At 49.3% G+C, this 14585-nt stretch overlaps 1 protein-coding gene across 1 annotated transcript in view; it reads left to right on the plus strand.

Annotated features, from left to right (window-relative positions):
* Positions 1–14585, plus strand: part of LOC137609760 (voltage-gated potassium channel KCNC1-like) — a 62415-nt gene that overhangs the window by 37646 nt on the left and 10184 nt on the right. The window contains exons 4-5 of the mRNA XM_068337026.1: positions 4754–4966; positions 7257–7277. Of these exons, the coding sequence (XP_068193127.1) occupies positions 4754–4966; positions 7257–7277 (234 nt within the window). The remainder of the gene's footprint in view (positions 1–4753; positions 4967–7256; positions 7278–14585) is intronic.

Below are 14585 nucleotides of genomic sequence, written 5' to 3' on the forward strand. Positions count from 1 at the left end.
AGGGAAAACTGTGACCCTGCCCGGTGGAAGCCCGGGGTCCACCTCTGGAGCCAGGCCTGGATGGAGGGCCCGTCAGCGAGCGCCTGGTGGTCGGGTTTGCCACAGGGCCCGGCCGGGCTCTGCCCAAAAAGGCAACGTGGACTTTTCTCACCCCTGTGGACCCATCAACCACAGGGAAGACCGATAGGGTCGGGTGCGCTGCCATATGGGTGGCAGTGACGACAGGGGGTCACGATGGACCAGACCCGGGCGGCAGAAGCTGGCTTTGGGGACGTGGAATGTTACCTCACTGGCGGGGAAGGAGCCGGAGCTTGTGTTGGAGGTGGAGCGTTATCAGTTGGATCCGGTGGGGCTTACCTCCACGCATAGCCTCGGTTCTGGATCCAAACTCCTGGATAGGACTCCATTGTTCTCCTGGGGGACTTCAATGCACACGTCAGCAATGATGGAGACACTTGGAGGGGCGTGATTGGGAGGAATGGCCTCCCTGATCTGAACCCGAGCGGTGTCATGTTGTTGGACTTCTGTGCTAGTCACGGATTGTTCATAACTAACACCATGTTCGAACACAAGGATGCTCATAAGTGTACCTGGTACCAGAGCACCCTGGGTCGGAGGTCAATGATTGATCTTGTGATCGTATCATCTGACCTTTGACCGTGTGTTTTGGAAACTCAGGTGAAGAGAGGGGCAGAGCTGTCAACTGATCACCACCTGGTGGTGAGTTGGGTCCGTTGGTGGAGGAAACCTTTGGATAGACCTGGTAAGCCCAAACGAGTAGTGCGGGTGAACTGGGAACATCTGGAGGAGGACTCTGTCTGCAAGGCCTTCAATTCACACCTCTGAAGGAGCTTCTCATGCATCCCTGTGGAGGCTGGGGGCATTGAACCTGAATGGTCGATGTTCAAAGCTTCCATTGCTGAAGCTGAGAGCTGTGGTCTCAAGACTTGGGTGCCTCAAGGGGCGGCAACCCTCGAACACCATGGTGGACCCCGTTGGTCAGGGAAGCCGTCCGACTGAAGAAGGAGGCCTTCAGGGGCATGTTGTTCCTGGGGACTCCTGAAGCAGTTGCAGGGTACCGACAGGCCAGAAGGACTGCAGCCTCGGCTGTGATGGAGGCAAAACAGAGGGTGTGGGAGGAGTTCAGAGAGGCCATGGAGAAGGACTATCGGACGGCACCAAAGTTGTTCTGGAGGACTGTCCGACACCTCAGGAGGGGGAAACGGGGGACCATCCAAGCTGTATACAGCAAGGATGGGACACTGTTGACCTCGACTGAGGAGGTTGTTGGTCGGTGGAAGGAACACTTTGAGGAACTCCTGAATCCAACTACCCCAACTGACCCGTCCTCTGTTACTGAGGCAGAGCTGGAGGATGATGGGGGATCAGAGTCAATCTCTCGGGGCAAAGTCACCGAGGTAGTTAAACAACTTCACGGTGGAAAAGCCCCGGGTGTTGATGAGATTCGCCCGGAAATGCTGAAGGCTCTGGGTGTTGAGGGGCTGTCGTGGATGACACGCCTCTTTAACATTGCGTGGAAGTCTGGGACAGTGGTGAAAGGGTGGCAGATTGGGTTGGTGGTTCCTCTTTTTAAAAAGGGGGACCAGAGGGTGTGTGCCAACTACTGGGGCATCACACTCCTCAGCCTCCCTGGGAAAGTTTACTCCAAGGTGCTGGAAAGGAGGGTCCGGCCGATTGTCGAGCCTCAGATTGAGGAGGAACAATGTGGGTTCCGTCCTGGTCGTGGAACAACGGACCAGCTTTTTACTCTCACAGGGATCCTAGAGGGGGCTTGGGAGTATGCCCATCCAGTCTACATGGGTTTTGTAGACTTGGAGAAGGCGTATGATCGAGTCCCCAGGGATATACTGTGGGAGGCACTGCGGGAGTATGGGGTGAGGGGGCCTCTCCTCAGGGCCATCCAATCCCTGTACGCCCAAAGTGAGAGCTGCTTTCGGGTTATCTGCAGTAAGTCGGACTTGTTCCGAGTAGCTGTTGGCCTTCACCAGGGCTGCGCTTTATCACCAATTCTGTTTGTGATTTTCATGGACAGGATATTGAGGCGTAGTCGTGGTGAGGAGGGGTTACAGTTTGGTGGCCTGAGGATTGCATCGCTGCTTTTTGCAGATGAGGTGGTCCTGTTTGCGTCATCAGCCTGTGACCTGCAGCGCTCACTGGTCCGGTTTGCAGCCGAGTGTGAAGCAGCGGGGATGAGGATCAGTACCTCCAAATCTGAGGCCATGGTCCTCAGCAGGAAACCGGTGGAATGCCTTCTCCAAGTGGGGAATGAGGTCCTTCCACAAGTGAAGGAGTTTAAGTATCTTGGGGTCCTGTTCACGAGTGAGGGAACAATGGAGCGTGAGATTGGACGGAGAATTGGGGCAGCAGGAGCGGTATTGCAGTCGATTTACTGCACTGTTGTCACAAAGAGGGAGCTAAGCCGAGAGGCAAAGCTCTCCATCTACCATTCAATCTTCGTTCCTACCCTCACCTGTGGTCATGAGCGATGGGTCATGACCCAAAGAACGAGATCGCGGATACAAGCGGCTGAAATGGTCTTTCTCAGACGGATAGCTGGTGTCTCCCTTAGAGATAAGGTAGAAACACTGCTGTTCACGAGGGGCTCAGAGTAGAGACGCTGCTCCATGACTCCTCCCTAGGGAGGTGTTTCTGGCACATCCAGCTGGGAGGAGACCTCGGGGCAGACCCAGGACCAGTTGGAGGGATTATATCTCAACACTGGCCTGGGAACGCCTTGGGATCCCCCAGTCAGAGCTGGTGGATGTGGGGGGAAAGGGAAGTTTGGGGCTCCCTGTTGAAGCTGCTGCCCCCGCGACCAGACTACGGACATGCGGTGGAAGATGGATGGATGGATGGATGGATGGATGGACATTTAAAGCTGGGGTGGAATATAGTTTTTAATTTATTATTAAATTAAAAGCTGAAAAGCGTTCCCTGGACAAATCCATCTCTTTCATTTTACCAGCCAGCAGCCGTGGAGGCGGGGGGGGGGGGCATGCTCAGAAGATAATCCTGGATGGTTCTGTACAGATATCAGCCTGGTGTGCCTGTCAAAACATTGATCCAGGCCGTCTCATCTCCGCTCTGCTCCGCTGTGGTAATAGACATGTCCATCATCCACACCGATAACATAACCAGTGTGTGTCAGGAGTTGGGGTTCCACTATGTGATGCCTCATCTGCAGAATACAGTTGAGCTCATGAAGCATGAAGGCAGCCGATGAAGATGAGGATAGAAACATTAAATAAACCACAACGTCCAGATCTGAGTGTTCATCTAAATAAACTGAGAGTCACTCCCAGGAGAGTTAAAGCTGTTGGGTCAACAGTGTTCCAGCAGCACGAGTAGCGCCAACTGATTGTGGGTCACATCAGCCATAAATGTAAAGCAAATGGAGCCTCAGCAGTGACTGGATGTTCAAAAGCAAGCAGATACCAGTACCAGTACCTGGTACTAGTACCTGGTACCAGTACCTGGTGTAGATATGGACATAAACCAGTTCACCCCGACTGAAGGAGCACAACGCAATGTCAGTCAAAGGCAGAAGAAACACCAGAATACTGACACTGAGTGATTTAGAGGCACAGCACACCATCAACGCGGATTTTTAGTTGGCAGTCACATGATACCGTACACGCGTTCTATTGGCTGACGGCATCCTGAAGTGTTCTACGTTCTGTGAGTCTCGGACTTCTGTGAGACACAAAGTGTTTAAACAGTCTGTCAGAGTGTTTTAAAGGTGACACAGACAGAAGGTGGTTTAATATCAGAATGGGGGGGGGGTTCAGAAACGTTTAAATTACCATAAATAATAAGATAAATATTTTGTCTCTATATCGTGGAATTCGTTAATCGCGTGTGGTTCCTGGAACGCGTTAACCGTGAGGAACGAGGGGTCAGTGTATTCCCTTAATAAATTCATTCCCTTAACACACACACGTGTGTGTGTGTGTGTGTGTGTGTGTGTGTGTGTGTGTGTGTGTGTGTGTGTGTGTGTGTGTGTGTGTGTGTGTGTGTGTGTGTGTGTGTGTGTGTGTGTGCGAGTGTGTGTGTGTGTGTGTGTGTGTGTGTGTGTGTGTGTGTGTGTGTGTGTGTGTGTGTGTGTTTTTTTTTACTGCTCTGCTGCAGTGTGTTAGTCATGTGATCAAGATTGACATCATAGGGAACTAACATTCCTTTATCTCTCCTGCTGCTAATGTCTCCCTCTCTCTCTCTCTCTCTCTGTCCCCCCCCCTCTCTCTCTGTCTCCCCCCCCCTCTCTCTCTCTATCTCTCTCTCTCTCTCTCCCTCTCTCTCTCCCTCTCTCTCTGTCTCCCCCCCCCCTCTCTCTCTCCCTCTCTCTCTCTCTGCCCCCCCCCCTCTCTTCATGTCACTTTATTTTACTTGATCTTTTCTTATGTCTCTTGTCTTCTCATCCTTCTATGGAACCATTTCCTTCATTACTCTCATTCTCACCATCATTGTTCCTCCTCCCCTCCTGATCATTAATCTTCTCTTCCTTTACCTTCCCTCCCCCTCCTCACCCTTTTACCTCCCCCTCCCCTCCATGTTTTCTCTCCTATTCGCTTTACCTTTACCCTCTCACCTTCAAACCCTCTCTCTGCACCTTTTTATTTTATTTATTGCCCTCTTCATGCCCCCCTCATCTCTGGCTATCTTCCATTCCCACCTCATGTTTCTGGACTGTCACTGCCCCCCCCCCCCATTCCTCCCATTTCTTCTTCTCCCACAGACTCCAAGCAGAACGGTGATGCGGCGGCCAATGCGGCGGCGCTGGCCAACGAGGACTGCCCGACCATCGACCAGGTCCTGGGGGACGAGCGCAGCCCGGCCACCGGGGGCCTCGGCTCCACCACCAGCCGCGAGCGCTACCCCCACGACCGGGCCTGCTTCCTGCTGAGCGCCGGGGAGTTCCAGCGACCAACGGACGGGAACGTCAGGAAAGGTAGGGAGGCGGGGGGGGTACCTGAGCGACAGCAGTGGTTGGTCACTGGATGGGTGGTCCTGAGTCACACGACAACATCCACCACATTCCAGACACATTCATGCTCAAACGCCTGAAAGCCTCCTTCTCCTCACCATTAAACTCACTTTGATCAATGAGGAACGTATCGATGTCTGAAAAGGCATTGATATTTGATCTGATATCATCGATGCCTCCAAACCTCAGCTGTAAGGTATCGATCCTGCGTGCTGCTGCAGCGCCACCTGCTGGTACCACACCAAACACCTTCAAACACGTCTCTGTGGGCGACTAGACAAATATACCCCCCCAAACCTCCTGCTGGGGTGAGGAGGAGTCGATCAGCATCATCACAAGCAGGACAACACCTGTGGAGTGTTCACCACAGCTCACAGGTGTGTCATTCACCTGTGCAGTTCCATTTCAAAACAGTCCTTCAGTATAGTTCACCATGATGGTAGTTTGTGTAATATGTTTTATTAATCAGAGACACGATTCACGGATGTAACTTCACACGGACATGAGTTTAAAGACTAAAACATGTCATCCAAAGACAAATCAATCTATTTTTCTTTTGTTTTCTCAATAAACTTCAACCAACATCTCACTGAGAACAGATTAGCGTCTAATAAGAGACGACTGACAGTTTATAAGCAAATCTGTATCAATATCTTTATCAAAATAATCCCGTAATCAACAGCTCTGCTGAGGTCGGTCTGGATTAACGGATCCTTCGGCCAATCAAACGCGACACACTCTAATATGGTACAGAGATTAAACTCCTCTTTTGGGAAGTTTTGCACTATCATACAGACCTTCATGTCCTCACTTTGAACATTTATTCTGACCCCCCTCCCCTTAGGAGGGATGTAGGGCCCCCTGGTCCGTCTGTCCGTACGTCTGTCTGCCTCAGAATCTCTACTGATGTCAAAATTAACATGTGGATGTTTTGAAATGAAACTCTTCTTGAGTCATTGTTCTCTGATTGGTCCGATCTGGCCAATCAGAGGAGTTCCATCCTGCTGTTTGTCATCCCATGAGGCTTCTTCATTATTATTATGGTCTGCCACTCAATCCCATGCTGTTACTCATTATGTCATCATTCTGTCTTTCTGCCCTCCCCACACCCGGTCCCTCCTGTCTGCCCTCATGACTTCATTCTCACCACATCAACGTTTTCCTTCATAATTACCTCCTCCTGTGTTGTTCCCATCCCTCCTTTATTCTCTTTTATTTTCTGTTACTACATTAACTTCCCTGCTGTCACCGTGATGCGCTCACACACTCACTTTTTTCTGTCACACATTTTTCACACTTCCTCTGCACACAACCCCCCCACATGCTATTTACCCTGATTTACATTCACACAAAAACTCTTGTCTAAACGCACACGGACACGCAGATGGAGGCGAGTCCAGCAGTGTGACCTCCTCTCTGGGGGAGGAGTGGTTGAAGTCGGAGGGGCCTCTGCTTAAATCCTCCACCTAGACACTCAGTCAGTGATGGAGGGACCTCATCCCACCACACACTTCACTTCAGACCAGACTGTAGGAAACCACAGATGAGATGAGATTAAAGTGGATTATTAGGCTTGGTTTGGTTGTGTAAAACAAACTAGTTACAACAGCATCAGATAAAAACTTTATTTTAAACTAAATGAGATCACTTTAGACGAAATAATCAGTTATTAATCAGACCAGACTAGACTACATTACTAGACTAGATTATACCATATCAATACAATTAGATCGTGTTGGGCTAAATTGAATGGAGACTAACAGATTAAATTAGACTAGATCACATTAGATTGAACTAATATTAAATTGGTCAGACTAAACTGGACATGACATTATATTGCATGAAATTTATTTGGATGAAATTATGCAATGCAATTCAAATTAGATTTTAGATTTGGTGTGCGAGATGGTAAAATAATGTATTAGATTAGATCAGATTAGATTAGATTAGATTAGATTAGATTAAATCAGATCGGACTGCATTAGATTACATCACACTGATATTGAGATTACATTTAATGACAAGGGAAAACCCGACAACAGATATTAGATGAGATAAAATAAAATATCACATTTTCCAGATTATCTTAGATTAGCTCGGCTTCAGGTTGTGTGATTTCATGTTAACTGTCCTGTGTGTGTGACTGAGACACGTATGTGTTCCAGCTTCAGACCTACAGGTCACTGGGTTCACACTGAAGGTCATGTGGTCTGTTGTTGTTGTTGTTGTTGTTGTGTTACTGTCTCCTCCCCAGGTTGTGTCAGGTCATGCGGTTGTATGTTGGCTGTTGTCGGTCTGTGTTACTCTATCCTCTCCATCTGTGTGTTTGTCTGTCCTGTGTGTCTTTCTGTCCGTGTGTGTGTGTGTGTGTGTGTGTGTGTCCTTCTCTGTGTGTGAATGTGTTTTGTGTGTAGCTGTCGTCCCTTCCTCCTGCTCCTCCTCTTCCTCCTCCTACTCCTCCTCTCACCCGGTCTCTTCTCACTCTGGTACTTACAGATAGTGGGGTTCACGTTCACCATCACACACCAGAGCTGAGTCTGTAGATGTTACGGCCCAGTCTGATTGAGACCATCTGAAACCAAACCAAATAAAGTCTTTTTCAATGCAAAACAATACATAAAAATAAAGGTGAGGGAATGAACGGTGATTCGGTTCAACACTGTGTCGGGATGAGTGCCAGAGTGAACGGGGCTGCGATGCACTGGTTGGTTCCTTGTCCCTCCAGCAAGTGAGAGCTGGATGCTGATTGGTTGGTTGGACAGTTTCTTCTGTCGTCTCCACTGGAACTGAGCTCAGGTCAGCGTTTGCAGTGCAGCCCACAGAGAGCACCGTATCACACTCGTTATCACCACTGCATTAGTGATCAGACGCCGCGCACCTCTGACCAATAGTAAAGCATTAAAGCTAAGTGTGTCGGACTGTCTCTGATTGGCTGGGCTGAAACACTGACCTCTGTCGTGCTTCTAAGGTCAACTGTAGCCAACAAGAAGCTCATGATTTCATTATTGAAAGTATTAAGAACACAATCCAGCAAATTCTTTGATGAATGTCAGGTAGAAAGACAGACAGACAAAGCAGAAACCCACAGACACCCACACACATCCAGGTAAGTATTACAATAGCGTCCGATGGCTGCAGGGATTAGCATCGGTTTGCTGTGCTGTGATGGCCTCTCAGCTTTCTCTCTGTCCACTTAAAGTGTTTCAGATTCACGAGGGTTCACTATTGGTCACCTGCCTCTGGAAAAGATGTTTTGTTTAGCTTTTCTTTTCAAATTTGCTCCTAGTTAAGGCAAAAACATTAAATGAATCATCATTTGTGCATGTGTAAAATGTTGCCAGGCGTTTGCTTTACAGGTGCCAAAGGGCTCTCGTCCGACTCCTCCAAAATGCGCTTCCTTCCTTCCTCCCTCGCTGGCATTTTTTGTCAGATTGTGCTCTGCTTGATGGGATTAATGGCAGAAGATAATGTCTCTGATGTTGACATAATCCAACAGCTCTGAGCTCAGATCTGTGCCTGCGATGGACAGAAAGAATGAAAGACTCCAGCATCGTGGAGTCACTCTTGAAGACAGGCATTGTGCTGCCCCCTTCCTTCTTTTTTCTGCCTGCTGCTGCCCCCCCCCCCCCACTGACTGTAGTTCCCTTACATGAGTAAAGCATAAGCCGGGGGCACAAGCTTCAATTTAGGCTCAAGAAGAATCAGACTAAAAAGAATAAATAATAGAATAAAACATATCAAAGCGATGGAATAAAGTCTTCAGCGTTGCTAAACTTCAACACCTGTCTTTGCTTTGCCCCTTGTTTGCCTTGTTTGCCTCCTCTCTTGTTGCTTGTTGCTATGGAAACAGTGGACAAAGGAATTCCAGGACTTGGTGCTGCAGAGCGTTTCGGTTCAAGGTTTGGTTGTATGGATTCTTCTCAGCAGTGGCGACGGAGCCAATGGAAACAGACGGTATGTGAGCCGCTCTGTACGACGCCTCTGAGCGAACAGGATGTAACGTTAGCTGTAACGTTAGCCATCAGGACCGTCATAAACACTTTCTAGGTTTAAGATCACAGATATGACATAAAGCCTAAGCTGGGTTTGTGGACTCGAGGACTTTAATGAAGGACTGAGTAATCCATACATCTGGACCCATGCTTTTAAACGTACTCCTGCATTAACCTGGGTGAGGAAAATTCATTTCCAATTTATTGTTTGAATGGAACAATTCACAAACTTTCCAAACAAATGTTTTATCTCTTATTTATTGATTGCTACTTAAATACTACGCGCTGCAGGTCCTGTGGTTGACACTTAAAACCTTCCTTGAGCCTTTTCTGCCCATGTTCACAACTGTTTAGTGTGAAACACTTTGGTTAAACTCAAGCCTAAAGTTTGAGGAAGACGCTGAAGGCTCCAGACGCCTGGGAGAGAATCTTTTGACCCCATGAATCTTCCCCTGTCTGGAGAACGCCTCACTTTTAAAGTGCGTCATTGTGCATCTGCTCTGGTCTCACGTTGGGGTGTTTGGTGCATCCGATCCCAGGGCCGTTCATCCACCATACGTCCACACACAAATGATCATTCTATGTCATTCATTCATTCATCTTCTAACTGCTTCATCCGCTGTAGCAGGTCACAGGGAGCTGGAGTCTATCCCAGCTGACAGGCAGGGGACACTCCAGGCATGACGCCAGTGCACCGCAGAGCCACACAGATAAAAACGCACACACACTAACCCTAACCCTAACCCCTACGGGCAATTTGGTACGGACAATTCACCTGAAATGTATGTTTCTGGAGGTGGGAGGAAGCTGGAGAACCCCGAGAGAGCCCACGCAGACATGGGGAGAACATGCAAACTCCACACAGACCTGGAACCTCCTTGCTGTGTGGCGAAAAAATGATAAAAAAAATAAAAAAGGTTATAAAGAAACAGATGAAGTACCTGTCCACTGGCTTGAAGGCTGTCAAATATTGTCTGGTTTTTGTTTTCTAAATGTCTTAAAATGGAGATGAGGGAAATCAAACATTTTACGGGGACATTTTCCCGAAGCCCTCCGGCCCCCCAGCCGGCTCAGAAGGTGGTCTCTAGTGAACTCAAAGCAGATGTTCGTGTCCGTGATGGTCTGTGAGGCCAGAGGGTTCTCGTACCTCACACAGTTTGTAGTTGCATTCCCTGCGATCATACCACTGGTTTCAAGAATAAAACACGTGGACTATGTGGGCGACATACCTACACATACCTATTACATGTGGATGACATGTCACAGCCCCATCCTGCTGCTCCACTCGGCGCTGACATCACAATGGTGGAACAAACAGTCCTCCAGTAAACCTTGGTGACGAGTCCTGCCTCGGAAACCCTGTCTTGATCTGGGTTACCTTTGTTTATCTCTGCTGAATGAACCAATCAGAGCCAAGAGATGCAACAGAGATCCAGGCCTCGCTTCGAGGAATTTACATTTAGAAAGGTTTTTTCTTACCACTTTTCTAATAGTTTTTTCGTGGTGGAACAGTTTTGTCTCTCTAATAAGAGCATTTTTAGGACTTCCAGTCCACTGGGACCGGACTGCTTTGGACCATCACCAGTCCCCCTGCATAACGTCCTGTTTTACGTGGAGTTGTGACCCGGCCACACAGTATTCTACTCACACTGGCTGTGTGTTGAAGAGTGAACAGATCATCTCTGGATGAGAGCTGGGTGTGGTCACAAAGAACAGACCTTGGTCAAGCACTGAAGTAATCCATACACAACTCTATTGATCGCTGCCAATAGATCACGGTGATCGTGAAGCAGCCTGGCTGCTCCAGTGTGACGAGAACATCTCCTCTCCTTCAGTGGAGAACTTTACGATGGTGCAGTGCAGCCGGTGCCTCGCACGACTACACAGAGCAGCTCCTCGTGAACACACTGGTTTCACACTCACCGTGTTTTATCATACTGGACATGTTTATGCCACCGTCACTGGGAGAGCCAATCAGGGAGTGGAGGGTGGACGAGTGTATTAGATGAAGTTTTAATCACGCCCTCCCTCTCTCTCTCTCTCTCTCTCTCTCTCCCTCTCTCTCTCTCTCCCTCTCTCCCTCTCTCCCTCTCTGTCTCTCTCTCCCTCCCTCTCTCCCTCTCTCCCTCTATCTCTCAGTAGTAGTATTGATCCTCCCATTGATGGACGGACACCACTGACCTCAGCTGACTCTTCAGTCTTACTTAGAGGCTCATTGATGGAAGGAGACCTGCTGCAGCATAACAGAGTAGAGAAGAATTATTCCGCTTTAACTGCGCTATCGTTCACCAGATTTCATTCTGTTTATCTCTCACCCCCAGAATCTGTTTTTCATCCTGTGCCTTCTTCTCCAGCCAATGATCGATTGCCTTTACGCTGGTATTAAATCATTATCGGTGGTCAGAGTCCCCTGGGTCCTATTGGGTTGCATTCCCATTGTCTCATCTACCTCACCACTACCACAACAATTCAGCCACAAGGGTGTCAAGGGGGGAGTCGTGTGTACAAATAAACTGGAAGCTTTTCCATTGTATAGATTGTGTTGATAGAGTGTATTGAAGGAAGGTCGTGAGGCTGGGCCTCGTTTCGATTTAAACGCTTCTGGTTCAAAGTGGCTTTCAAGAGGTTTTCAAGCCATGTTGTGATCTGATCACTCACCATATGGGATCACATGACCACATTCTCTCATGTGTCAACATTAGCAATGTATATGAGAGAGCTCTACTGTGTCAATATTTTATGGCTCACAAATGCAGAAACAGGGATGATCCCCCCTCCGGATCCTGGCTGCACCTAGAAATTCTGTCCATAAAGATTGTGAACATAACCAGTGATCGAGGGCAGCCCTGAAGTCCAACATGCACCTGGAACAGGTCTGACTTACTGCCAGCAATGCGAACCAAGCTCTGGGTTCGGTCATACAGGGACCGGACAGCCCTCAGCAAAGGGCCCCGGACCCCAGACTCCCAAAGCACTCCCCACAAGATACACAAGGGACACAATCGAATGCCTTCTCCAGATCCACAAAACACATGTGGACTGGTTGGGTAAACTCCCCTGAACCCTCGAGCACTGGATGGAGAGTGTAGAGCTGGTCCAGTGTTCCACAACCGGGACCAAAACCACATTGTTCCTCCTGAATCTGTGGTTCGCCTATCGGTCTAATCCTCCTCTCCAGGACCCTGGAACAGACTTTCCCCGGGAGGCTGAGGAGTGTGATCCCCCTATAGCTGGAAAACACCCTCCAGTCCCCCTTTTTCAAAAGAGGGACCACTGCCCCGGTCTGCCAATCCAGAGGTACTGTCCCTGACTGCCATGCGATGTTACAGAGACGTTTTCAGTGTTGTCTGTGCAGCGCTTTCCCTCCTGAGGTGCCGAACAGTTTGCCAGAATTTCTCTGAGGCTGACCGATAGTCTTCCTCAATGACCTCCCCGAACTCCTGCCAGACCCCAGTTTTTGCCACGGCGACTACTCGAGCTGCAGTACGCCTGTCCTGCCTGTACCTGTCAGCTGCCTCCAGAGTCCCACAATTCAACACGATTTGATAGGACTCTTTCTTCAGCTTGACGGCATCCCTTACTTCCGGTGTCCACCACCATGTTCGGGGGTTACTGCCGCGACAAGCACCATAGACCTTGACACCACAGCTCAGAGCAGCCGCTTCAACAATGGAGGTGGAGAACATGGTCCAGTCTGACTCAATGTCCCCAGCCTCCTGCGGGATCTGGGAGAAGGTCTCCCAGAGGTGGGAGTTGAAGACCTCACTGACAGAGGGTTCTGCCAGACGTTCCCAGCAGACTCTCAAAACACGTTTGGGTCTGCTGAGTCTGTCCAGTCCCCCGCTCAGCCAGTGGATCCAACTCACCACCAGGTGGTGATCGGTTGACAGCTCCGCCCCTCTCTTCACCTGAGTGCCCAACACACGCGGTCGGAGGTCTGATGATACGACAATGGAGTCGATCATCGACCTCTGGCCTAGGGTGTCCTGGTGCCATGTGCACTGATGGACATCCCTGTGGTTGAACAAGGTGTTCGCTATGGACAAACTGTGACCAGCACAGAAGTCCACTAACAGAACACCACTCGTGTTCAGATCGGGGAGGCCGTTCATCCCAATCACCCCCCTACAGGTCTCACTGTCATTGCCCACGTGAGCGTTGAAGTCCCCAAGGAGAACAATGGAGTTCCCAGTCGGATGACTATTCAGTACCCCCCCCAGGGACTCCAAGAATGCCGGGTATTCCACACTGCTGTTTGGCCCGTAGGCCAAAACAACAGTGACACACCTGTCCCCAACCCTAGGGCACATTGGTGCGACCCTTCGTTCACCGGGGTGAACTCCAACATGTGACGGCTGAGCTGTGGGGCTATAAGCAAGCCCACACCAGCCCCCCGCCTCTCACCTTGGGCAACACCAGAAAAGTGGAGAGTCCAGCCCCTCTCAAGGGTTTGGGTTCCAGAGCCCAAGATGTGGGTGGAGGTGAACCCGACTATATCTAGTCGGTACCTCTTTACCTCCCTCACAAGCTCTGGCTCCTTTCCCCCCAGCGAGGTGACATTCCATGTCCCTAGAGCTAGACTCTTTGTCTGGGGATTGGGTCGTCGGGCCCCATGCTGACGACTGCCACCCAGTCCGCACTGCACCCGTCCCCTACGGTTTCCTCGGGGGGGGTGAAGCCACAGGAAGCTTGGGCCCACGTCTTCCTTTTGGGCCGAGACTGGCAGAGGCCTGGCCACCAGGCACTCGCATACTAGGTGTTAGCTCACTTCCGGAGCACTGCCGAGGCGCCCTTGAGCAAGGCGCCGTCCCCTTTGTTCATTTGGGTGCTCCACAAAGGGGCTGCCACCACTCTACCTCCCATTGCTTGCTCACAGGCCCCCTTGTGTGTGGTTGTGTGTATTACAGGGACCTGTACACACTAAGATGCATGCGTGTGAATAATTGACTCCTAACATACTAGAGTGTGCATTCTTAATTTCCCTTTGGGGATCACAACAGTATATAAAATGTATTTAAAAAAAGACATACCATATACATACATTACATGCAAAGTGTATTTTAATGCGTTGGTAATGGTAGAGTTGTGCTGTGTAAATATATTTATTATACTTAAAGCTCTGTGGTCCACATGTGGTTTCAAGTGATGCACAATTTGTTATGTGAACATAAACTTTTTAAAGTTAAATTAAAGTATTAAATATTCATTGTATTTTTTAATTCTTCTGCAGCTGATAAGATATGATCCTTGAAAAGAGAAACACGTGGAAATGCTTTGCATGAACGTGTTTGTTTGAACTAGTATTTGCTCTGGTTCATGTCCAGTCTTCCTTTTCACTGCCCCCCCCCATCAAGCTTCCTGATCTCCTTCCATGGTTTCCCTGCTCCAGTCGTCCTTCATCATCCTTTCATCACTCCTCAAGTTCATGAGGTCTTACTAAAGGTGAGACCTTCTCCTGTCCCTCTGCAGGTGTTTGAGGTCCTTACCTTATAGACAAAGTCCGTTTCATCCACTGCAACCACAACGCATTCTGTTCAATTCCCAGAGCAGATGAGGGTCAGAGCAGATATCCTGAGAGTGTCCATCTAGAG

Source organism: Antennarius striatus, chromosome 16 (assembly GCF_040054535.1).
Source record: "Antennarius striatus isolate MH-2024 chromosome 16, ASM4005453v1, whole genome shotgun sequence".
In the NCBI taxonomy this organism is placed as follows: domain Eukaryota; kingdom Metazoa; phylum Chordata; class Actinopteri; order Lophiiformes; family Antennariidae; genus Antennarius; species Antennarius striatus.